We start from the raw sequence: 27,011 nt of genomic DNA, 5'->3' as shown, positions 1-27,011 counted from the left end.
GAGAGTCAAATGGCCGACAGAATTAACTTTTCTTACTTAAGGATTAAAAATACTTCACGCTATTTCTTAATGTTGACAGCCAATAAACTTTCAAAAGTTGGTTGTTGAATAAATATTTAATCATCCACTTTATTATAAAAGTAAGCAGTAAACACTTACCAGCAGCAATAAGTCGTTTGGCGACGTCAGTGTGTCCCCTTTGGCAGGCGAGAGAGAGAGCGGAACATCCCTGAGAGTTGGTCATCTCTAAGTCCGCTCCAAACTCGATCAGCAGTCCCACCATAGCTAGGATGCCCTGGTAGGAATACATGCACAGCAGCGGCGCGTTGCCAAGACACTCCGTGATCTGATTAGGTGAACCACCAGCTAGGAGCATCAGACGAGACACTTTCACATTAGGTGTATAAATGTTCCTCAAGTTCGCTATCGCCTCCCCTACATTGGCAGAGCTCGTGGCAACCATCATCGCTTGCAAATCTCTAGGACACAGGCCCAGTTGCGCAGGTCCAAGATTTCTGTACATATGAGCTTTGAGAATGTGATGACCCAACTCCATAGTCTTCTCAGGGTCCAGTGGCGCCTGAACTCGCGACAGTCTGTACGCTATGCTGCAGTGTCCAGCACGCAGGTCGCAGAGGAACTTTGAGCTCTCATTGTCCTCGCGACGAATCAACCATTCCCTAAATGATGGGTGGAAGAACATGTATGTATTATCTATCCGCTTCACCAGGAAGTCAGTGAGCGTGTCGAATCGGTGGCAAAATTCGTCCCAGGGCAAAAACGTGTCTACTAATAGGGAGTTTACGGAATAGTATATTTCGACTAAAGTGAGAGGATATAAAGCCGCTAAACAAACACTAAGGATGTGAGTGACTTTTTCAAAGGATTGTACTGTGGGGAAGCGAAGATTGAATTGGAGAAGGAATATTTGGGCCAGCGATATTGGAACTACTTTGTAGTTTGTTGACTTGACCACAATGTGACTCCGCTCGAGTAGATCCAGAATCAGTTTGAGGAAGAGGAATGAGCCTTGACTTAAATGAAGAACGTATTGGGCGAACTTCATGACAGAGTTGTGAGCGCCTTCAGTCTTGCCCGTGGAACATTTGATATTGGTCTCAATAATTGGCGCGGCTTGTAGTCTAGCGTTGAAGTATTTGAGCAAGTCTTTGTGGACGTTATCAGATTCATCCAGACTTAGTCTCGTGTATGGAAGTTGTTTGGTGAGCTCCAGGAACTGTGTTCTGACAGTTGCTACGATCTTGAGCCAGACTGGCATTTCCGCCGTGTGCCTGGCTATGAAAGTTGCTATGGTGTACCCGTGGTCGGGTCTGTGATACTCGGCCTCACACAGACCGTCGACAAGGATTATACCATTCATTGTGTCTATGCTTCCGTTTCTTCTGAGTATCGTGAGGGGTTCTATGATGCCTCTGATGAAGGCGAGGTCCGGGTCGGCGATGCATTCCTTAAGGGACAGGCACGCGAGCAGATGCGGCTCGCTGAGTAGATACTCTCTGTATGCCTGCAGTCTTGGCGCTTGGCAGAGTTGAGCCGCGAGCGAGTGGACGAACTCTCCTACTAGGCAGGTGCTATTGTTATCGGCCTGCAAAAGAAAATCTTTACTAAAACTTTGCAAGAACGAATTATAACAAGAGTGGTGTACATCCATCCTAAATCGATATTTTTATCCAACTCTTTGAAAAAATTCTTTATAAAAAATACAAGAAATTAACAAAAGTTTCTTAATTGAATTTTATTCAATGACGGGTAAATGTATTTAGTATTGATATAGTTAGAGATAATTACTTCGGTGGCGTCACTAGAAAGTAACATAGTCTGCATAGTCACAATTAGTACCAAGTTGATAAACTTAGTTTATTTTAGTATTAATTGTTGGTAAAATTATAAGAGCCAAAATTTAATAGTTGGCCATCGGATACACTTGCGTTGGAAGCATGCATGTCTGGGGTTTAAAAGGCTCTTTCGATATAAGCACGTATTTTTTAAAAATATATTGAATGAAAAGTCGAGGTTACCTTATAAGAAAGTTACTAAATAAACTATAAATTTATGTCAAAAGATAGCTTGGCAATTTTTGTGTCTTCTACAAATGTATTCGAATAAAAAAACTTTTCTTATCTGAATATTTAATTTTTCACTGACCTGACAGAAGTGATATGCGACAACTTGCGAAGCGAGATGTGTGAACATCCCCTCAACGAGCTCCTCCGGGAGTATCTCTCCCAAGTCCGATTGCTCCCTCAACTCCTCATACTCGAAGTTCCGCTTCCTACCAAAGCAGGAATGTTCTACCAGCTGCAGTATCAGCGCAGTTTTCCCTGTACCCGGACTTCCTGAGATTAGGATGCCTGGAAGACGATTAGGAATATATTTTAGTAAAAATTAACTTTTCTACGCAGCAGTTCTAACTACTAACTATATCAGAAGGTGGACACCCACTACAAGGCTAAGTGGTCCCAAAGATCGCCACCATGACCGATCTTGGACTGCCAGCATCTTGCAATCCTTGATTGACCTCGATTATGTCATCGGTCTACCTAAAGGAGGGCCTATTGTAGGCGCGTCTATCAGCTTGTGGCCGCCTCTTGAGAAACTTTCAGCCCCATTGCGTTTAATATTTATATAAAAATTTATATATATTTTAATCTAAAAATCCTTTACACTTGAAAAATTTGTAGAATTCTCACATGAACTAATAAAATCTTCGCTCTGCATTACTAGCCATTACGGCTATAATACTTTATACACATAAACTACACTTAACTTTTCGAATTTTACCTAAAAGCCGATTTGAATTCGAACGATATCAATGTTGTAAGTCGCTGCCCTAGTGATCGGATCAAAATTGGAAATAGTACACCACATCTGGTTTTCGTTTTTCGCGCCATCTATAAGCAACAAATGTGAAGATTTTTTTTATAAACTTTTGTTTCCTGAATGAAATGTACCTGATGAAGTTGACTCCAGCGCCTTCTCCATATCCTTCAACAGCCACTGCCGGCCCGAGAAGCAGCCTTGATTGTCAGTGGACGGCACTTCGAAGAAAAGCGGCCGAAGATTTAATTGTGGTGATGGGTGAACTGTGAAAAAAAAAACTATACATAGGATGGGAAGATTGTGACGTAAAAATAATCACGCATAATAGTTTTAGTTAATGTTTGCGAACTAGTATCATGGGACAAAAATAAAAATATGTGAAATATCCACTAAGGCTATATCATATATATATATATGTATATATCACAACAACAACCTTTCCACAACATAAGGTACTAATATTAACTGTTTGATTCATTGACACTATTGTAGTAACTATGGAGATTTGTAGATGAACGAATGTAGCCGATATAGTCCTGCGAGTTCGTACATTTGCATGGGACAATGGGCATGTCACGTAGCCCACAGAACAAAAAGAAATGTACAATGTTATACGAAACTTAGGTAAAGTTACATTATGTTTTGTCGTTGGTTTCCAATTAAAATAAATAAATAAACATTTAAAAAGTTAGTGATCCCTTTATTTGATTGACACATCAAAAGTGAAGTACTCGGTGACGAATGCATTATCATGGATCCATCGCCAACAGAGTCGCCTCGAGCAAAAACTAAACTGTACCGGTTGCTCTGAGAGCGTTGTCCCGGAGCAGGAGTAAAAAACCTTTTCCGGGATCAACTTTTTCGACTTAATTCCGAGTAACATTTCTTATTATAATGAAACTATACTGCTAACCGTATGTTTTACTGCAGTAAACATTAATAAAGATACTGTCTAACAGCTGTGGTTGTAATGGAATGAATTACAAATCAAACAACTAGCGCCATAACGTCTTCCTCCGTCGTAACAATCAGAAAATCTATCGGTAAACATTTTTCTTCTTATTTTCAGCCGATGGACGCTCACTGCAAGGTATAGGCCACCTTCCAAAGACTTTTTTTTTATTAATGTGTTCTCTTGCCATACTTTGGGCAATTTGGAATACTCAATTATATATTAGTTGGTACATTATTTTATTTCAAGTCGCTGCCCAAGCGCTACAGACCGTTAAATGCCTTGAGATTTAGGACAATGTGTCGGGCCAACTCATCTAAAGATTCTGCTGTAGATTTTTTCTTGAGAAGGTCCGGTATGTTGAACGGAGATATAACAAGGTTTTCACATAAGGTCATGTGGTTACGTCTTTTTGATGCGAATCGAGAGCAGTGTCTGAGTAAGTGATCAAAAGTCTGTACTGTGGAGTCTTCACATGGGCAAGTCTCATTATCGATTATTTTAAAACGGTGCAGCTACTGCTTGCAATACCCGTGCCTGCTTAGTAGGAAAATATAGTGACTAGTGACCAATTTACTCATAGTAGAAAAAGTCATGTTCACATTGACCAGTCAGCCCTTCACCGCATCAAGAAAAGTCGAATTGGCTATAGGTAGAAGTAAGGATGGCGTAATACAAATTTTTGGGGTATCATCGTTATGACGTTTTAAATTTCTAGGGTTATAAATTTTAGAATAGCAACATAACTAACGAGGCACTTGGTTAGACACAGTATGTTACTTTTAATTATGTTTTCTATAAGTGCGTTGTCAAATTGCCGTAAATAAAAGTATTTTAAAACATCATCTTTTACAGTTAATAATTTATAGTTAAATTACTTTTATATTCATTTCTAATAGACTCAAGTTCAGGTAAACGGCTTTTAAGGGTAGTACCAGCTGTAGACATGTTAGTACAATATTTTAGAGCGAAATAATCAAACCACAAACCTTTTTTAATGTCTGATGAAGTCGAGGACTTGCCGCTGCTAACCCTTGCAGATCTCCGCGCAGCAGTTTTACGGTTCTTGAAAAACCCGCTTGGCATTCGGGTTAGTTCCTCCGAGCGACTTTGTAGTGCTGTAACAATGTTTGTTTCTTTAGTAACCTTAATTCTTTGTGAAAATCTTCGCAGGATACTAAATCTTTTTATGAAGAGTAATTGGTTACAGGTAGTAGCTTGTAACCTTCGTGACACTATTACACATGTTCGATACCACGTCGATCCATCGTCTGCCTTAGAGTCGCTGAAGCTAGTGGGAGTTCAGGACACCAACCTTAAACATCCGCGACTCCTAAATTATCCAGTTTGAGGATGTATTTTCTCCAAAATGGCCAAAACTTATGATTATTTTTGTTGATATAATTGGTCCTTTTTAATATCATTTTTTTTCTCGTCCCTTATAGAGCACTTATGTTGTAGCTATAGTGCCTTCTATAAGTATAATTAGTACTTAGCTTACCGTTGACCGAATGCCGTCTGCTGCCGGGGCTGGAGGAAGAGCAGTTGCTGGCAGCTGATAAGGACATCGAGGCCAAGGAACCGAGGGAGTCTCGACCCAAAGGAGTCGCAGCGTCCACCTCTGATGACCCAGTGAGCGTAGACACCTGAAATCATGGAAACAGTTTTTATTATCTATAATCAAATTTTATAATACGCAAACGTCAAACCTTGAGTTTTCAGCCCACAGATGGTCGCTGGCGGCATATGACATGACCTTCCCCAAAGATATCTATGGGGAGATATAACATAATCGCAACGTTTGGTAGGCTAGTTAACGATCGCAGTGTGGTATTAAGCGACTTTCAGGACGCTACTGCCCATTCTATGGAAACTTTTGTATAAACTACACAGTGTATAAACTGTATAATATTGTGTCCCATGAACTGAAACCGCGACCTACGATAGCAAGTCTCAAAAATGATTTAATTGAAGTAGTAAAAATAACACTCAGCTTTTCATACGAATCTAATAGTATATTTAAATACTACACAGCATATAACGCCAGTCAAAACCAATTGAAAAAGTGTGTTAGGAGGGAATCGAAAAAATATCATTACTCCTTGAAGCGTCCGCCCAAGCGATCGAAGGGTTAGGGAGCCTTCCAATCCGGTAATAAAGTAAACAGTCCTAGTCAAGGTTTCAGAGAGAGCTTTCGCGCTTTGCTACCTAAAAGAGGTTAGAACAAGTGCATTTAGCTCTTTGCCAACTGTATGTTTAAATTTCAATAGAGAAATAGTGTATGTATACCGGGCTAGTGTTGTGTGAGGCGAGGGTGTGGGCATCCAAGGAAGCGAGGGAAGTGCAGCTATCCCTGGACTTGTTGCGGGAGCCCCTTCTCTCTCCCAGGAGTAGGCCCAGCCGCATGTACAGGTCATTCTGCCGGCGCGACTCGAAGCCCTGCTTGATGTGTCCTCCCTCGTCATCTGCAATTTAAGCCACACTATTAGCATTTTTAAATAACAAACAAGCGTGTATAACACACAAAAACCACGTGCTAACCTCATGCTTTTTATAGCTATTATATTTTTATAATAAAACTCACACAAACACAAAAATCACATTTTGCTTTTCATTTAATTTATTACCAATGGTACCTTACATATTTATTTAATTTAAAACAGTGGTTGTTTTTTATTTATTTTCTATATCATAGTAGGTAAATGTAAACAATACATGTGTTCATTTATTTACATCAGATTCAGTATAAAATTACGAAAATATTCTGCAGCGAAAAAAGGTTGGGGACCACTGGTAAATCATTTACTTAAAAAAAACGATGTCATATTTTAATCGATACTTACATTCGTGCAAACACTATATAAATATCTGTGTAATAAAGGCGTGAACATTCAACAAATCGTTGCCTATAGTGACAAGTTAAAAATAGCTAACCACTACTTAACAATGATAAAACAATGTAAATAAATTAACAACACCACTCCATGCTAAACAACAAGAAAATAAAAACCACAAGCAAATTATATTTTTATCTATCGAAACAGCAAGCGAATTATATTTTTATCTATCGATCTCTTTAAAATATCCTCATTTAACAGCCTAATCTTTCAGTTTTATCTATCATAATTTAATTTATATATTTCATATTAAATTGAGAAATGTGAATTTGTCTGGAATGCTATCGCCTTATAGCTTCTTGCAGTGCAATCAGTATTATATAAAATGAAAATAAAAGATTTCCTTTATCCTAGTATGGTCCACGTGGGAGATAGAGACCAAAACCCTCCAACAACAAAAGAAATATAGAGTAGAATGGAGTAAGTTGGCTCCTCCAACCTTCAACCGCCAGCCTTTGCCAACTGGCAAACGAACTTGAAAAAATTGAATTTAGTTAATATTTATAAGTATAGTATTATGTAAATATTATTGTACTCTTTAAGTCCGAATAAAAAGCTTTATTATTATTATAATGTATGATGTACAAGAATGTATTATTTGTTAGCAGTTCAATAATGCTGTAGTTCAATTAACTGTTATTAAGGTAATTAAGGTTCATCAATTTGAACACAATAGGGTTGAGAGGTTTATTAAAAATCATAGGATGTGTTGTTCAAGAAATTCTCATGACATTTAGTGGGAACCCACCGCGGCTGAAAGATACAGGCCTCTCGTATTCACACTTGGATTACATTCCCAGCTTAGTGTTTCCGGATGAATTAGTAATGCTATCTAAAGATACTGCCAGGTTTTTATAAGGAACTAATCAAGGGAATTCTGAATTTAATTGAAGATGATTTATATGTAATAGTTTCGCAAAAAACTTTTGTCATTAGGATCTGTTTTACTATGGTTTTGTATTTATATCTCTCTTTTTTCACTATCTCTTACTTATTAGTTATCGTGAATTTAAAGTATGATACTAAAAACAAAGCTACTTAAATGTACCTAAATTAATTAGATATATTTGTATAGATGACTATTTTCAATAATTTAGAACTGTTGTTACAGTAATCAAATATTTTGAAAAGTTCTTCGTCATACAGCTTTAGCTCTTGACCAATCAGATCATAGTAAATTATAAAGTCGTGTTCACATGTAAGTTTACTAGAAAATACAAAGGCATCTTTCGACAATTTAAAATAACAAATATTTACTCATTCATTGTGATCACATGTCTACGTTATAAAAGAAAAATGCCAAAGGAGCAAGAGGAGAATAACAATAGATGTAGAATAAATATAATTTACACAGTAATGGCATTTTCTTACTTAGAGCTACGAGGGTTTCAAACACGTTCTGACTTAAGAGCTCACACTGAACTCAGTTGAATTTTTTTGTGGTCACTTTCATATCCTCAATACAGTATCACAGCAATTTAAGTTAAGGATAACTTGAAAAAAAAAAGAGTAATTATTTTAATGCCATTGCCATTAATTAATTAATTATATTATTTATAATAATTAACATGAATAATTAATTAATTGAAAGTGTCTATTAATTAATATTAACAAAAACAATAAAATTCTGAAAAAATTACTATAATATTTTATTGCGAAAATCAACCCGTTGACATTAGACAATACAACACAAGACACTACAGTTAATTTATTTATGTTTACTGTTTATTTATTTCTTTTCTCTATTTAAATAACTATAAGTGTTATTATAAACAAAAACTGTTACTCTGTTAAGTTATAACTAGGAAACAAAAGATAATCTATGGCAAATGATCTGCTATATGACGTAAGGTGTCGTATTCAGATGGCGGTTTCACGTGAAGCTCCCACGGATGCGTCTCGAGTTTACACTTCTTCGATATTTACAGACATAGTGTTTACATAACGCTGAAGCTAATTATAATCATAAATCTGTGACAAATTATTGAGCTGAGGTTGGATTTCCTTATCACGTCAAATATTAATGTTTTATACATTTATTTCTACAAATGACCAATTTATCAAAATTAACATGATCTCACGTGAACGTATGTAACGAACAAACACCAGAAGTGTTTCAGTTCGACAGAGACCTAAATCAAATAAGCTCTCTTTAAGTATAGCACAAAAATAAAGCTACGATCTAAAAGCCCCCAACAAACTTAGTCGGATTTTTTTTGTGATCACAAATGTCTTTAAAATTGTGGAAAGTGATTCAATCTGCAGCTGTATTATCACATAGAAATGTTTTATACTGAATTTGGATTAAATGTTAAACTGAGACCAGTGGTAGAGAAGTGAGACTTGCGATCGTTGGTCGCGGATTCATTTCCCGAGATAAAATCCTGTGTGTACCATAATATTACACTGCGATCGCCAACCCGCTTGCCAAGCGTGATGATTACGATATATCCTTCCATAGATATCTTTGGGAAAAGCCTATGCCTTGAAATGGGAAACGACGACAATTGAACTGATGAAGGTATATTATTACAAATCTAAGGAGAAGGTCAGGGTCCAGCCGAGGACGTCCGACGGATGAAATAATGAAAATGTGAACATTTTTTTCTATGACTGTACCTCCAAGCGAAACAACTTCATATAGAACAAAGACACTTATCTGGAATCGCTCCGCTATTTTCAATGCTGGACAGAATAAATTCATCACGATGAAAACTATTCAATTTTTTTGTTCGATTCAAGCCGGTAAAAAAGTATCTTATGAATATCATACCGTAAATGGATAAGTCACTTCTAGGATTATTCGTTTTGATATCCGTGGTATTTTTAAACGCATCTCGTTTCCAAGTAGCCGACGCGAATTGTTTAAACTGGTGCAGATAAGATCATTTATCTCGACGCATCATATCGCATGGTTATAATTTTTCCGATGCATTTATACCGTCTGAAAATCGACCGACCCAGGAACACGATAAAGTTTTGTATTGGATTTATTTCTTCTCTGTGCATTCATATATTTTCGACGTAAAACCAATGGAAGCGACATATTAATTTGAAACTACATTTGTTTATTATAAACTTAATAAAGTCACTCAATAATCCAATAAGGTAAATAATATATTATTTTGGGCAGTTTATAAAGTAATTGTAATTATGTTTTACAAGCAGGCTTTATATAATATTTCGTAGATAAATGAGATTGACCTACGAAGCGAATTGACAACTTGAAGTGACAGTGGCTGTTAGGGCCTAAAGGCTTTGGAATGGAGACCACGTTCCTGGTGTAGAGTGGACATCTAACCACACAATAGAAGTTTCACCGACAAGTTGAACAAATAAACTTAAGTTTATCAGGAAGACACTGGAAGGAGGTCTATATTCAGCAGTTGGTGTCATAATACTAAAATGATGAAGGTATGGCTTCATATAAAATTTCAGTTTGTTATTGTGACACTTCCAGTCAATGTAAAGCGAGTTCGGTCGAGTGTAGGATGAAATGGTAACAAAAAGCGGACTCTCCCACGCCGGGAGCAGGTTCGAGCGCCGGGTCGGACCACGCTTAGCCGGCTGTTCAATGCCGATATATTAACAATACAGAATCGACCATATGGCGGCCGCGACCATCTTTTTACATCGCAAGCTCAGGACTGACAAACTGCAAGTTTTTGTGTGTTTATATTAATGTAGAATAAATCATATTTTTATACTCGCGACGTTTTTACGGCGGTTATTATTTATTGAATTTGCTGATTGCACTGATAAAGTACCTAATACGGCGGCGGAGCGGTCACTGCGATGCAGTGCGACAGGTGTTCAGAGTTTGATTCCTATGAACGTGACGTCTTTTTATAATTTGATGACAGTAAGAATCCAGCTTTATTTCTGGCTGTCTGTAGATTGTAGTTCAAAATTTATATATATATATATATATGTTTTTTAAAGGACTCTATCTGCTGCCCAAATGGGATATGAAGATATCACCGGGTATGAGGTGGCAGGGCGCCTAGACTAAGACATCTTTTAAAGTAACGAAGCTTGATAGTTCCCGGGGGAGCACCGGCTCGGGCCGCTACGTATCACTATTTTACCGGATTGTCAGACCGCCGAGTTCTTAGATTGTTTCGGTGAACGTTCCATGGAGTGACTAAGTTCAAGGACCCCCATTAGGGGTCCTCGGCTTGGGCTGTCACTCGTCGACCATACCCGCTTAGCATTCCGACACAAGTACACCCTAGATGACCGAACTTCAGTTTGGCCGGTTGCTATTGTCTGACTAATCACTACAACCACTTTGAAAAGCGTTAGCGCTGGGAGAAGTGAAGGAAGAAACTCCAGCAACGCTTCTATCTAGTATGCTCCGAGAAAATGTATTTGTTTATAATTTATACAGGATGATTGGTTATATATGTAAAAGAGGTGAATGTGTTTATTTGTAAGCTGAATGTTTTAAAGCTTTTACACCATTATCTAATCACTCTGTATAAAGTGACCATTAAAATAATTGTATTGTATTTATTTTTTAAGTTAGAATAAACCAGTAAAACGAGAAAAATCGTTACTGTAAATATATTTAAACCTATTTGTCGATAAACGCTAGTCCCTCTGTTTTCTTCAAAGCAAATTGTTGACAATTGTTCAGATTCATTTGTTTACAGTAATATTTTAATCCAAAAAAACATTCGCACGTTGATGCATAAAGTGTGATGTGTAAATGTTGTGTACTGTAATGTAACTTCATACAATGTATTATGTTACTGCAAGATTTATATTTACATATAAATTTGCTGCGATGTTTAATTTGTTGTTTTCTTGCCGACACAAAACAAAAGTAGACAGCTGTATAAAAAACAGGTGCCGACATTCGCATGATGTTTTTCGCCACAATGGATCGTGGAGCAGACTTCATAAAAATGAGTCCTGGATCGAGAAGCCTTCAGCAGAAAGCCAAGCACCGGAACATCGTGCGTTGAAGCGTGGCGAGAACACTGGCCTTTACGTCCCATTGTGGTTCAATTGAAAATGTCGGCGGAGCCTCCCGGCGGGCTACAATGTACGGTCAGCGAAAATGTTTTTTTTTCCCTCAAAAGATGGACAAGCCTATATATAGAGCCTATATATGAAAAGGCCTTGATTTCTTATTTAAATAATTTTTGAATTCTTCAGCAAATTATACATTGAATTTTCACAGTATTATAATGTACACGCATTACACATATATTACATAGGTACACTCATATTATGCGTCCAAAAAATAAAAGGGGTACATAAACATTTGAATGACGTCACACAATTGATTAAAAATTGTAAAGTAAGTAAAAAACTATGACAAAATAAACATAAAACAATTTTCTTACTGAAAAACTGAAGTAAAATCAAAGGCCTAAGTGGAACCAAAATGATTCGTGTTATGAAAAATGTTTTATCATTATCCATCAAAGGACTCTATATTCTGTCCCAATATAAAAAGCAAAAGATAAGGTACTTATGGTTTTTACAACAACTGCGTCTCCAATATACATATACGGTATTCGCCAATACCCGATGAAATCTGAGATCTGAATATTCAAACGGAGGGGTTTTTTGAAAGAATACTTTCACAAATATCCTATATACAACCGTTACACTGTTACATGATTATTTACTAATTTTCGTAAAGTTTTTTTATGAAACGATGTCGCTTTAAGATTCACTTTATTGTACAAAATTCTAAATCTGTTATTTCGTGAAATTACGTAACTATTATCTATAATCTATTTTTAATTTACTATTAAACGTGTTACGGTCTGCTGACTGTACCGCGTCACTGTGACAGGCCATTGTCAAGGTTGGATTCATTACGCGTGAACTTCACCGCCAATAGATCGAGTGTAAAAATCATTCGCTTTTACGTGCGAGTGAGTTACATTTGACATTATGTTGAGTGTACTTGAATTGTTTTTCTATTTGTTGCAATGACACGTTGAAATAATTCCGCAGTCGTTTTATAATTGTGTTTTACATGACATTTTACATTATATGAGGTTCCATGTAGATAGATCATGTTTAATAAAAATAAATATCTGAGATTTCCAAAAGAATCGTTTGGAAGCGGCATCTAGTGTCTCCCGAAGACTTTAACAAAGCCGTCTGTCAAATCTTGTGCGTGGTCGTTCTACGCTGTGCTTTTTTTCCTTTGCCTATTTATTCCGCGTGTTATGTAGCCTGTCCAATACCACTTTAATTTGTCAATTATGTGGGCTGTGTCAGTACTTTTGTTGGTCTACGAATCGTCTCATTCACAATTCGATATTGTAAAGAAATCCCATGCAAGACTCTGAGTGAGATACAACATATCAACGCTACAAATCATCACTGATAACACACTTTTAGTAGATTTACGCCTTTATGTACTAAGGGACCTTGGACGAGAAGATGTATCGTAGTTTCTTGAACGTTCCTCAACTGTTTGCCACAACTATACATCTGTAAACAACTTCAGAATCGAGCGACATGGGAATTAGACATTTTTGTCTTATCTAAGTCTACTTATAACTATGATGATGACCGTTGGGGCCGTAATCTTCTCAAGTATTGACCATGAGCCAGTAGACACTCTATGGATAGACCCTCACTAGTTAGATTAACGCGATAGTATGATCACCGGAAGTCGCTGGATCTAGGCTGCGCAAGATCATTCACGGTGGCGATCTTTAGATGAGGCCTAAAAAGTTCTTCAATATAATATCTGAGGCGCGATGTCTATAAATCAGCACATTACCTGCGTAGTGCATCTTTCTTTGAGAAAAGACTACTTACTTTTTTATAGATAGGACTACATGTTCGGGAGACCTATGCCTTGCGTCATTATGAATATGATAGACGAATAATAATAAACATAAACATAAACTACAGCAATGTACATGGCTTTCATAAACGGAGAGCTATCTTTAATTAACAACAGATCACGTTGTTGGACAACACAATGAGAGATAAACAAATGTGAGACAGTGATTACGTCACGTCGAAGATTGAGGACAAGAGGATGCAAATACCTCGTGCACAATACGAGGGCGTCTCACCTTGATCGGCTCCCAGCCTGATACTGACTGACATTAAATCAGATCAACCTTCAGACGCCTACAGCTAGCTCTTTCAACCTAATTACATCGGCGACAAAGACTGTTTGAATCTTTTACTTGTGTAAGTTGCATGTTACATTTTAACAGAAAGATATGGTAAACAAAGGAAAGAGAGAAACTTTCTAAAGACAACATATTTAAACGAAAAAAAATGATATGACCATATTATTCTAGAAATTAAGGCTAAGCGGGTCGTATTTCGTCGCATAAATTTTTTGTTTTATACAGAATTATCAACAAAAGTCACCTTACTGTTTTAATATTACATTAAATTATTCTTAAAAATAAATCTATCTTATTTTAATTTATCTGTTACTAAAAATCAAAATCTTTCCGTACTAAAATGTAAAAAGGAAAATTCTTTTTACATTTATTAATTCTTCAACAGCGTAGGTTTCATTGCATAGGCTTGCTATAAAGATCGCCACAATCACCTTGCACTGGCCGAATCCAGCGACCTCCCGTGATCTCAACTATATCGTCAGTCCACTTAGTGGGGTCACCTACTGATGCCGCGTTTACCGGTTCATGGTAGCCACTCGAAAGCCTTCGAGCCCCAATGGCCATCGGTTGTACGAGCGATGTGCCCCCCCCCACTGCCACTTCAGACAAGCAATTCTTAGCTATTATTAAAATTTCATGGAACGTTACGTAGAGCAAATGAAAAATATTTACTTTTTTACAGTCTGTGTGTGGCATTAATCGGTGTAAAATAACTCCTGAAGATGTCCCGTGGAGGGGTGAAACACGTGTTGAGTAATTGGCGGTGGCGGTTGTGTGATTCGCATTGTTTGCCGCATACGAATTTATCAGCGAGCTGGCGGGCGGTGCATTTCATTGCACGACTACCACTAAATGTGCGGAAGTGGCTAAATATTGGTCCTTTTCTTACTTTGAATTATCTACGTAAATTATTCCAAATGGCATAATGGTATGGCTATACTAGATATTTATTTACAATACTATCTTCATTATTATATAACGCAACAAATTAAAAAAAATTACTCGACATTAAAATTTTAGTTTAATAATAAAGTTTTTTAAATAAATTAAATGATTAAAATTACGAACATTTGACATGTTTTGTGAAGACTCATAGTCTTATACATGTTAATAGATTTAGATATAGGAAAGCAAAACTTAATATCACATTCCCGCATAAGAAAACAAGACGGTAAATAAACAACAAGGCTTTAGTTTTAAAAAACGCTTACGTTTATTTTAGAGAAATCAACGCGAGAACTATCTAGCTTCGTTTTACATTGTCACTGGATCTTGTTCACATGATTTTTTAGACTGGTCTTATATATGCCATTGATAAAGCACGTCCGTCTCGGGTATAATTTAAATCGGAGATTCCCATATTATTCAGGTGTACACATAAAAGAAAACTGTTGTTATGGGTCAATGAGTTCTGGAAAAGATCTCTATTATACAAAATTTATTTTTTGCTATATTGGCATAATAGAAAGCCTAGCTGCAAGGTCCATATATATAATCGATACATTTTTTTTTAAGTTGGTCCCCGCTGTTGGGGACCTCTCGTTCCCCTATCTCGTGTGGGACAGGGACTTTTTAATTCTAGTAATTTATTCATGTTTTTTATTATTATCATTCTTCTCTTTCATATATCATCTTATCTGTACTGTTTCTTTCATTCTTCAATTTTCCCAGTCTTTCTCTTTCATTCCATTAGCCATACATTCATCCTCAACCACTACATTCTAGGTTTCTTTACTATTTTATTTTGCAACATTATTTATTGTTCAAATATTTAACATGTATTTTCTTTGTAATTATCATTTTATATTATACTATTTATTACACTATTTTTGGTACTACTATATTCCTTTTTTTTGTATATTTTAGTGTTCGTTTTATATTTACCTATTGTATTTATTACCACCTTTCTAATCGATACATTTGTTTATCTTCACTTTTGAAATTTAGTTGGATTTGATGGTATTTACTATTTTTATTGTTTGTTTATTAAAAATCATAGTACGGCGCAACCGCTGATTGTTGAGGTCGAAGGTTCTCGATCACGAGCTGGTAGACGTGGGGGCCTCCCAGTAGGTAGACAGACGACAAAGTCAAGGTCGTGGGGAAATCGGTGGATACGGGTAACGCAAGACCGGGTCATCGTTGCAATTTTTGAGGGGAGGGGGGGAGGTCTATGCCTTGCAGCGGGCGTCTATCAGCCAAAAAGATGTCTATTTATCTACATAAACTTCCTCAACCGCTAAGTTCTTACAGTGTTTTACAGTTGTGATTATTTAAGTAATTTTGTTATCGTATTAATACATATTGATAAGGTGAGTTCCTGCCATAAATAAAAATGAGAGAATTTTATGATTTAAGCTATAACTATCATAATTATTATATTCTGAGCTATTGGTTATATGTGTGAAGGTTTTCCTCCGACATTTAATATTCGAGACCTTTGAAATCACCTGCCAGAGTCAAATATAAGTTAAAATATTTATTCGAATTGGTATACCTGCACCGTTTTTTAGAAAGAGTTTTGTTCTAGTACTAGGAACATTAATTAACTTAAAGGTAAACAACATAAGTAATTGACCTTACACTTGTATTTGAACTCAGAAGTAAGAAATAAATTAACTTTAATTACACAACGCTTGTTACAATGAATAGAGATACAAGAAATATAGACACGGTTTTGTTGAGACCTGTTAGCATTGCTTCGATAATTTCCTGATATCCTCTATGCATTAGTTGTGTATAATGCAAACCTTGCTTATACAGGATGATTGGTTATTAGTGAAAAAAGCGTGAATGTTTAGCTCATTTGTTGTCAATTAATGTATTACATAATGAAAATATAATATGAAAAATCGCTTTCAAAATTCGGATTACTACATCATTTTAAAAGAAAAATTATTAGTAGAATTTACGTAACAGCGGGTTTTATGCCTTTAGGCATTCTCTGTCTTGTGTACTATTTATTCCTGTAGATTTTGTACTGCCAAAAAGTAACTGGTCGCGTTACAATAGAAAAAGCAAATTACTATACTATACATCAGAGTGATCACTTTATTCAGGATGTTTGGAAATAAGTGTAAAAGCTATGAAGAGTTTACACATATAACCAATCACCCTGTATTATTAACACGCAATTTCAATCCTGTTAACGACATAATAGTTATGAAAATGTGAAAAATAATCAAAATATTGAGCATGCGAAAATTTTAAAATGTACGTGAAACAAAATAACATCTGTCCGGTGCTAGACGTTGGATATGAATTAATAAATGCAAGCACAAAAACACACAAACAACCCACCACGGTAGGTTTTACATCAAAGTGGCCAGATGTTTGCAGGCAAAGATATGTGCAAATTTACTCGTGCCGGATTCTTGTTAGAGGAATGTGGATGCCATTTATTGTTATATATTACATAAACCTTCTTTAAGTGTAAGTGTGATTTTTTTTGGTTCAAGCCTGATCCACATTCCTCTATTGAAATAAAACATTCGTGCCTGTCAGTTGGTTGAGCCCCTGCGGCACAGATGAGTGAGTCGACCAGAGTGATCTAATCTTATTGAACACCAGACTATGCCACGCGGCGTTCCTCGCTCCTTCTTCTGGCAATCCTGCAGAAATATCACCATGAAGCTGTTACCTTCCTATTCCGTAACAGTAAAAGTATTTCTCTAGCAGAACAGATACATGTCAGATAATCAATTAAGCAGCGGACGTTCAAGTTAATTTGATTTATTTGGAAATAGCAGCTGCGACACTAGCTCCGATAAATATCGGGAGTGACGCAATTAATTGAAAATCTAACCGACGCAGCTCGCAGCCGGCCTGTCTGCGCGGGTTGCAAAAGTGTACCCGAGCGGCTTTAATAAATGCAGACTCGACCGGTCTTTTACGGAACCCCTACGTACATCCGGTACGCGTGGGCGCCGTCGCTGTCGCAATCTCGCTATTTACGACTGGATGGCCGCTTGAATGAGATGGGAGCTTACCGGATAATGGGACGTGGTTCTCATGCGAGTGCCTCGATGAGCGCTGACCGAACGGACTCCTGAGCGACTTGGGGCTGAGGAAGAATCTTCGTCGTGTATGCGGCGGCGTGGGACAGCTCTGCGCTAAACTGGACGGCTGTTTCGGCGGCTTGGGGAGCCTCATAGGCGACTGCCAGTCCTGGTCGAACTGACGCTGCGGCGATGGCGTGTACCTCTCCATCACTGGCCGTCTGCCCTGGCTGTTCCGCGCGCAGATGGGGCAGGCTTCGTTTCTGAACATGCACGCGTAGCAACGTTCATGCCCGCAAGTGTCGATAAGTTTTCTCTTTTTACCCTTATCAAAGGGCATGTTACAACTGGGACAGGATGTGCCGCCCGTTTCGTTTTCGAGCAGTTGTCTTAGGGCAGCCAGATCTGAAACATAAATTTGTTTTTTAAAATTATAACACGGATTTTTAACAAATAAAATGATCTTTCATTAAAAACATATCATCATCATCATGTCCCTTCAAGGCATAGGTCTCTTGTAACGTATCGACCGGTTTTGAGGTGCTCGCATTCAGCTACTTCCGCGACCTTCACTATGTCGTCGTCGCACATTGGGAACCTACTTTTAAAATTCTTAGTACATTGATATAGGCAATATAACTGTAATTGCTTAGGATAATAGTAATTTTATCTGTAAAATACTTTTTATTCACAAGATTATGATAAAAAAGAATAATGTTTAAGTAAAGAAACATTGTAATTCGTACGATATCACGTATAATCTTTAAAACAGGTTGAAGCATTGGAATGAAATAAAGAGTCAACGTGGTCTTTGACTCCGAAAGACTTCACAGACGAGTAATTACGTAATAAACTAATAACATAATTGCGGGATACGGGCAGGGGAATCGCAGATTAATTATTAGAGAGAACTAGAGAGGATCTTAATGTATTATACTTTCTGTAAAAATAAACAAGTTGATTACTTTATAAAAGGCTGTAGACATTGATTATTACGTCTTATCCGTATGTTAATGATACGTTTACAATGATTGCACCGACACACGACAAAGAGGAATAAATATGTCTTTTTTATCTTGAACTTTGTAAAACAATTTATTGGATTTGATTAACTCAAATTTAGGCATTTTATTATTGATCATAATTGAGACAAAAATATTTATGGCTTCTACTGTTTTTTTACTACACGAAGTAATTTTATGTTTTTAAGAATATGGAATCTAATCTAAAAATAGTAAATAAAAATTAAGCCAGTTAAATTCGTAGTTAGTAGACTACATAGCTTAAAAACGGATGCATGTTCTTCTTAAAGTCCTGGAATGAGACTATGAGTCGGTAAATGCAGAATTGGACATCCAAAAACAAGGTAGACGGATGGATATCCAGGAAATCTCTGGAAGAGGTCTACATCTAGCAGTGGAGGTTTAACGGTTAAAAAAATGATGATGTTCTATTTATAATAAGCCTGATGTATTCGCGGTGGAAATGAGAGATTATTGCATCCAACGCTTTCTGACGACATTCCCAAGGTTATCTAGTCATATTGTTGGTCGCTGTTTAAGTCCGCAACGACCATCCATTCTATAAGTATGTAGTCTACCAACTATGTTTTTAACTGAATAATTTCTGATTTACTATTTTAATTCCTTGTTCTTGAAAAAATTAATTTACTTCGTGTAGAAAAAACAGCAGGAGTTATATAAATATTTTCATCTCAAATATTATCAATAAAAAGGTGGTCAAATTTGATTTAATAATTAAAATAAAATTATATTATACAAAGTAATTGTAACCAAAAGAAGTACGTATTTATACATACTTCTTTGACATATGCTCTTTTCTTCACTTGAACTTGCCAAACCAAGTCAATAGCAAATAAGCCGTGTAAAATTTCCTTAAAAAATTGTATCATTTTATAGAGTAACAGTAAATCAGAAGTCATGAATATTTATGAATTTATTAATGCTATAATTAAACTGGTTGTAGCGTAGTAATAAAAGTCTGCTTTACGATCGCAAACTAAGATTTGAATCCACGCTGGTATGGTTAGTGTTATGTAATATCGTCGCTGTTTGCAAATAGTGTAATCCATTGAGTGGTAATCGCATTGTTTTTCCGGAAAATTATAAATATATGTGGAACTAGCATGAAAAATTTGTGTCCCTGAAGTAAGAATACTATAAAGATAGCACATAAATAATTAAAAGTAGTCAATGGCCACCAGCATTTAATCCTTAGTAGCCTGATTTACGAAAGTAATTTTTTTTTAATATTACTGTGTTTGCTTGAGGGTCTAGATGAAGGGAAAAATAGATTTTTTTTTATATCGTTCGAAAGAATATTATACAACAGTGAAATACGTACAGCCATCCTATAAAAAAAACAAATAGTAATGTGAACATTCGGTTTAAAAGATTGGTATTAAAATTGAAACTCTAGATTATTAAGGGTTAAAGCTCGAGTAGTAACGTTTTGATTGTTTTTAATAAAACCGTTCGGTGTATCGATAAATTACGACGCCGATAATTATTTATCGATATTTACAGTTGGCCCACAAACGAGCAGTCGTTACGAATAATTAAAATCCTTGTTTATTGCCGGATTATTATTTAACTGATTTATCGGTGTTTACGTACGGGCGCCGGAAATTTTTAAAGCATTTTTAATTTTAAAGTGATAAAAATACACAGGTAGTTCTGTAGCAGGTGTTAGTCTTGAATAAAAGCGTGTGTGATCTCCTTTTCATAAATTGTTTGGTTTTGCTTACGAAAGGGATATTAGTTAAGTATAAAAGATACTAGCTGATCCCGCAAACGTTGTTTTGCAAAAAAAAATTGATATTTTAATTTACAAATAAAAAATAAAGGTTGATCGTAGAGGGGTGAAAATTTATGGTTGTATGTATTCTTGTATGCTGTATCATAAAAAAATAAAAACAAAAAAATTTCGTTAAAAAAAAAATTTAGTGTGAACAACCTTTATCACTTAGGTGTATAGAAAATAGATAGTAGCCGATTCTCAGACCTACTGAATACGCATATTAAATTTAGTAAAAATCAGTCAAGCCGTTTCAGAGGAGTTCAAGTTCGAACACCTTGATTACTTATAGGTGTAAAAGCTTGTAGTGAAGTATGCAGGATGCAGGCCACTTCTTACCGGTTCTGTTTGATAATCTATGTATAACGGCTATGCCCAGCATTGGACTTCTTATTGCTGAAACGATGATGACAAAAATACGGTTAAAATAGTAGTTTTGTGCTTCATTTAGTAGTACAGTGAGAGTGTATTTTCGTAAAAGGTACATAAGAAAAGATAAAATTCATTTCTTCAATATTCAAACTTTTAACAGGGTTCTTATTGATCGTCACAAATTTTTCAAAATCTATTTTATTTTTGACTCTGCTCTGCTTCGCAAGGTGTGGAGAATGAGTAGGAAGAAACTCCACAACAACACATCTTTTGTTGCTTTCGTTGCTTGTTGTCAGAAAGTGTAGGAATATTGATTTATGTATACACATTTTCTGTAAGTCATAGCTTGAATAATCAAGTGACATCATTGCTTAGTATTTTTGTCATATAAATATTCCATTTATGTCAATTTAATATATAAAATTTATTTAATTGTAGTTTAATATTGTTTTGCGGTATGTTATAAAAAATCATTTGGGCATGATAACTGGTTGTTTGAATGTAAATTTGTGATCATTTAACTTGTTTAAGTAAAAAATTCTTACCAAAAAAAAAAAATTTAAAAAGCGAAGGAACTACGGCGCCTGCGAGCCGACATAATCAATAACGGAGGTAAAGTGGGGCAATATTTTGGCAAAGGTCAAAAAATGAAAGTGCCCCGCGTGCGTTGCGTGACGTGGGCCGTAGCTTTTAATGGCCGCAATCATTCATGTAACCGAGAAGGATACGCGTATACAGGATGATTGGTTATAGCCATAAAAGCTTAAAAGGGCTATGTATAGTTCATGTCAAGAAAAAGCTTTAAATATTTTTGCTGCATATATTTCCGATCACCCTGTATAATGTGATCGCTGTAAAATATGTAACATTAATTTAATTTTTATTTAATTTCAACCAATATCTTCTAGCAATACGAAGTCTGCAGGGACGTATAGTAAACAATAGTTAAATGTACTCGTCAATATTTTTTTAAAGCTTTTCCTTACGTTTTATTATTCATTTTTGAATAGGGTTGCAATACATTAATTCACAGCAAATAAGCGATACATTAATCTCCTTTACACTTATAATCAATCAACCTGTATGTAACCTACTGATGTAACTTTTTAAAGCATGGATTAATTTATTTTGAGATATTTGGATGCAAATCGTTGTAGTTTTAACAATTTGAATGTTCTAACAATTGCAAAGCTATTACTGGTAATATATAACAAAAAGATAATTAAAATTGTAATCGTAAAATCAAAACCTTTAGTAAAATTTGCAATATATGATATAATAATTAAATATGTGGTTTTGTAGTTCATTTCTATCTTTTTGAAATGGTGTTAAAATATTAGGGGGACCGGAAAGTAATGTCGATTTGTTAAGTTAAATTCACACGACTACCTATTTAACAAGTTTTTATTTATAATCAACTAATTCAACTTCGTTATCAACAACCTTTTGCAATCTAATATACAAATTTTCGATGCCAGAGCGGTAAAATAAATAGGTTTTACTGTAAAATATTTCGACAGAAACGATTTTACTTTCCGGTCCTCCTAATATGAATATATGATGATGTTTAGATATCAAGTAATTGTTATCTAGACAAAATACATGACCAGGAATAAGTAATTGTCCGCCGTAGTCGATTCAGCTTATAAACGTTCACAGCAAGTTAAAAGGCCTCCTCCAAAAATAACTATAGTAAAATGTACATAAATTAAATTATGTAAAATAAAATAAAAATAAATATTGAAAAAACCTGATAAACGAGGTGATTGATGAAAGGCATCCGAAAAGAGAGAAAATGGAATGGAAGAGTAAGACAGAAGAAATATGGTAAGTAAGGAAAGAAATGAAAGATGCATGGAAGAAGAGCGCGAAAATAAAAAAAAATTAGTGTATAAATTATCAAAAAAAAACAAAAGTTCTTATCCAAAACTAGTTAGGAATACGAGAGGCCCCCAATATTGGGGGTTGTCGGGCAGGTTGCTAATCGCATTGTAACTTTGTAACAGGCAACCCCGTATAATTAATAAACAAAGTGTGCATTATATAAGATTGTATCCAGGGAACCGAACCGGCGACCACGATCGCAAGTAGCAGTCATCTACCACTTTGCTTTATTTTATATTTTTTTAATTAACAATCGTTTCTCCTGTGCTATATCCATCGACAGTTATATTATTTATGTATAAACATTTGTTGTTTAAAAACTAATTTCAAGATAAATACACAATTTCATTATCTTTACTTAAGGCGAACACAAGATTTTCTAAAGAAATTCTCACAATCAATGATTATAACTACAAAATATTTCATTTTTTAAAGAAACGAATTGTATGAACTTCCCCTTAATTAACATTTTCTAGGTATATTTGTCCCTCAATTCTTTCTTATTATACAGCCATTTTTAAACCAAGTATTACGAGTAAAGCCTACAATTTGTATCTTCCATCAAACATTAACCGACTGGCAAAGAAAAGGCAATTTGTTAATATCCCACGATGACCGTAATTTGGTAGAATTAAGGCCCCGGACCACGTAATTAAATAGAGCTTTCGTAAAGAGAGGCTTTTATTGAGCGATCGGATATCCTCGAAGCGCTTTCTCGACGCGCGTCGCATCGGTTATTGGTGTTCCGTAAATATTTTAATTATATCCGATAACAGCGTTTACGTGAGTAATGATTTATTGTCGCATGGGAACATCTTATGCAGGTCGTGAAATAAATTTATCATGACGTATGATATATGACGTATAGATATTTATCTAGTTATGATATATTTTAAATTAAAAGTATTATTCATTGCAGTATACATTTTTTGTTTATTATTTAAATATATAATATTACCCATAAATATTTATTTGCTTAAACAAACGAATTAATAATATAATGTACAAATTTTAATGATAATAATTTATAATATAATATATAAAATTTTCATGTCACAATGTTAGTTACCGTACTCCTCCGAAACGGCTTGACCAGTTTTTACCAAATTTTATATGCGTATTCAGTAGGTCTGAGAATCGGCTACTATCTTTTTTCCGGACCCCTTAGTGATAAGGGTTGTTCACTCTTAAAATTTATTTTTTATTTTTTAGACAAATTTTTTTTGTTTTTATTTTTTATGATACAGCATATAAACATACATACAACCCTAAATTTTGGCCGCTCTACGATCAACTCTCATTTTTAATTGTTAAATAAAAACTTTTTTTTTTTTTGCGAAACAACGATTGTGGGATCAGCTAGTTAACTATAATTTCACATTATATCCCAGCACCTTTAAACTTCATGACATTAGGTTTGTGGTTCGACCTTTCACGTGTCTCCAGTTATAATAAAGGTTGATGCTTGATGTTCTTTGGTTAGGCCGCTTTCGTGTGACAACCTAAGTCAAGGTCCCATCTCTTCGGTACTCTTCTCTTACATCACTCCATGGAGAGTTCGTTCAAGTTGCATAATACTTGCGATGAGAGTGGAATAAACCATAAAATTGTCATTAAAAATTATACTGTTCATTGAGGTGCATTGATAGCAGGTGTTTAAACGAGGATGAAAATTCTTTGTTTCTATTATACATGATTCAAGATTACCTGTTTTTTTAACATATTTCTATCCTTTTCTAAGTGTATACAGAGAGACAGAGAAAATAAATTTGTCCTTAGAGTAGAGCGGTTTGTCTGCCTGAACAGACACTGACTCACTGTAGATTCGCTGACGAATTAAAAAAAGTGTATCCAAAGTTAAACTACTTGCAACGGATTCTCAACCTTATTACAAAGTACTTTAGTATCGAATTAGCAGATCGGAGACTCGAATTTGTAGCTATTTTCGTTAAAGGAATGTATCAATTTGGATGTTGTTGGTTCTTATATACCGTTGCATACATTTCGGCTAGACGGTATCATTACGTAGTCTTGTTTTTATTTTCTTTATAATGGTTTTGTTTTCGTTAGCTGTAGCATCGAAAACCGTTGATTGAGTATTTGTTTATTGACCCAATATCTTACGATGAATATATTAATTAAAAATATGAAACGTTAAATCTTAGAGATGCTTTAAATTTTAAAAATAACATGTGGTTTGTTGAAGATGTATTTGATGTTTGAAATGGTTGAATATATCAAAAGACAATGAAAGGCGAGTTTAAGATTGGACATACGAGGTGATTAGTTATAAATAATTATAATATAATATAATTGATATATAGTACACATTTTTTGTTTACTATTTCTCTCTGCAGACTTTGTACTTTTACAAGTTATTGGCCTATTATATTACGATAGAAAAATAAAAAAATTTACTCAATTTACATAAGGTTTGATCTGCTTGGAAATAGATGGAAAAGCTTTTAAGCTTTCACGTTTATAACTGACCACCCTGTATGTATTTTTAATTTCCTTCCTACGTTGGTCATCGTTTACCTAAGGAGGTTTTATGGTTCCCGCAGACTGCTGGTAAGTTAGACTGTGAGCGCTTCGCTTAAACCTCACATTTAGCAACTATGCTTTTGAGATTACGACGGAGCTTTCTAGACAATTCTCTAGATAGGAAGGCCGCCGAGTTCTGAAATCGTTTAACCGGAAAACTTAGCTTTTACCGTTACGTTTAGTGTATAATTTCGATCCGGGGGTGTCTGAATTAATAAAATTAAGGCATGATAGGTTGTTGTTGTACAGTTTAGAAAAATTCTCAGTTTCAGAAGCAATGAGATAATACTATTACTTACAAAGTAACAGGTTAGTGAACTAAATGGTTAATGGATTTTTAAATAAAATACGAAAAAAATGTAGCCTCGACTAATGAATGAAATGGAATTTCCACATTCTTGCCTTTGTATACCTCACTAGGATCGTGACTTTTTTTCGAAAGCTTATGTCAACATCTGTGCTGATCTTCGGCGGTAAGTATTGCTTCGGCTATTGTAGTATATGTAGTATATATAGTACTTGGTTTGGACCTGATCGGACCAGCGCTAGTAGCTGAGGCTTCATGATCACCCCCTATCCGCTTTTTCGGTGATTAATTTTTTTTCTTAAATGTTATCACTTTCACTAGCTATTTGACACTTCGAGTTCCACCAGTATTGACGCATTGATTCCATTAGCAGTCCAATGCGAAGAAATGTAATTTGGAAAATATGTTAAATAATTTCTTTTTTTCAATAAAATTAATTTTAATTAACGATACAGCAACATCGATTATTTTATTAAAATGAACCTGTCAAAACAAATCGATTTTCTTGTGATATTTTAATTAATTTTTGCTATACAAAAAGCGGTTTTTAGCAGACAAGTAATTAAGTTTCTAAATAAACCGAATCGGTCAAGATTCTTTTATAACTAACAGGTACCTGTTCTCAAATTTAAATTTTTAGTAACTGTAGTTTATAATTCAAGAGCGCATAAAAATAGGCGTCTATAACAATCAAGTTTCTTTTAATTTATACTCTGAAATTAAATTTATTAATTTCAATAATTTTTTACAGGGAAATTCTTTCAGGTAATTCATCATCTTTGAAACATGACCTAATGTTTTATGTTAACATTTCCTGTTGCCCTTCTAACTATAATGTGTTACCCGAGTCTTCTATCTGCTCCCAAAGCAATATCACAGAGAACGATTAACGCATTGCTAATCGAGTGAGTTTCGGAATCTTCGAACTTATCATCTTTAGGTTTTGTTATATATGTATACATATAAAATAGAGAAGAAATATGTAATACCAATATATACAGCAAAATGTTTAATAACCATATAGGGTTTCTATTGACATAATCACTTATAGCCTGAACGTCTTATATAAATAGGAATTGAAATAAGTCGAGACGTAATATGAGGTCTTATCTCTGTCTGATGGCTTTCGCAAATAAGCGGCAATGCGCTCATTTTGCATCGGGGGCCTTACTCAAACCTAATAATAATAATATTAGTAATTCATTTATATTTTCTATTTTAATAAAAATTTATAGACGTCAATTGTGAAGTATATACGAAAAAATGTGAGAAGAGCGC

At 35.2% G+C, this 27,011-nt stretch overlaps 1 protein-coding gene across 2 annotated transcripts in view; it reads right to left on the bottom strand.

Annotated features, from left to right (window-relative positions):
- rols (rolling pebbles) overlaps positions 1-27,011 on the bottom strand; it is a 230,638-nt gene that overhangs the window by 6,613 nt on the left and 197,014 nt on the right. The window contains exons 2-9 of one of the 2 annotated variants that reach the window (XM_068761406.1): positions 17,801-18,214; positions 17,309-17,422; positions 6,083-6,258; positions 5,295-5,439; positions 4,783-4,911; positions 2,973-3,104; positions 2,167-2,372; positions 160-1,606 (exon numbers count right to left, since the gene is read on the bottom strand). In XM_068761406.1, the coding sequence (XP_068617507.1) occupies positions 160-1,606; positions 2,167-2,372; positions 2,973-3,104; positions 4,783-4,911; positions 5,295-5,439; positions 6,083-6,258; positions 17,309-17,422; positions 17,801-18,214 (2,763 nt within the window). The remainder of the gene's footprint in view (positions 1-159; positions 1,607-2,166; positions 2,373-2,972; positions 3,105-4,782; positions 4,912-5,294; positions 5,440-6,082; positions 6,259-17,308; positions 17,423-17,800; positions 18,215-27,011) is intronic. The other variant, XM_068761407.1, reaches the window with a different exon arrangement.

The sequence above is a fragment of the Battus philenor genome, unplaced genomic scaffold (genome assembly GCF_028537555.1).
Source record: "Battus philenor isolate CCGP_79_NKW_IND1 unplaced genomic scaffold, ilBatPhil1.0.hap1 SCAF_14, whole genome shotgun sequence".
In the NCBI taxonomy this organism is placed as follows: domain Eukaryota; kingdom Metazoa; phylum Arthropoda; class Insecta; order Lepidoptera; family Papilionidae; genus Battus; species Battus philenor.
This window is presented reverse-complemented; position numbering and strand designations above follow the sequence as displayed.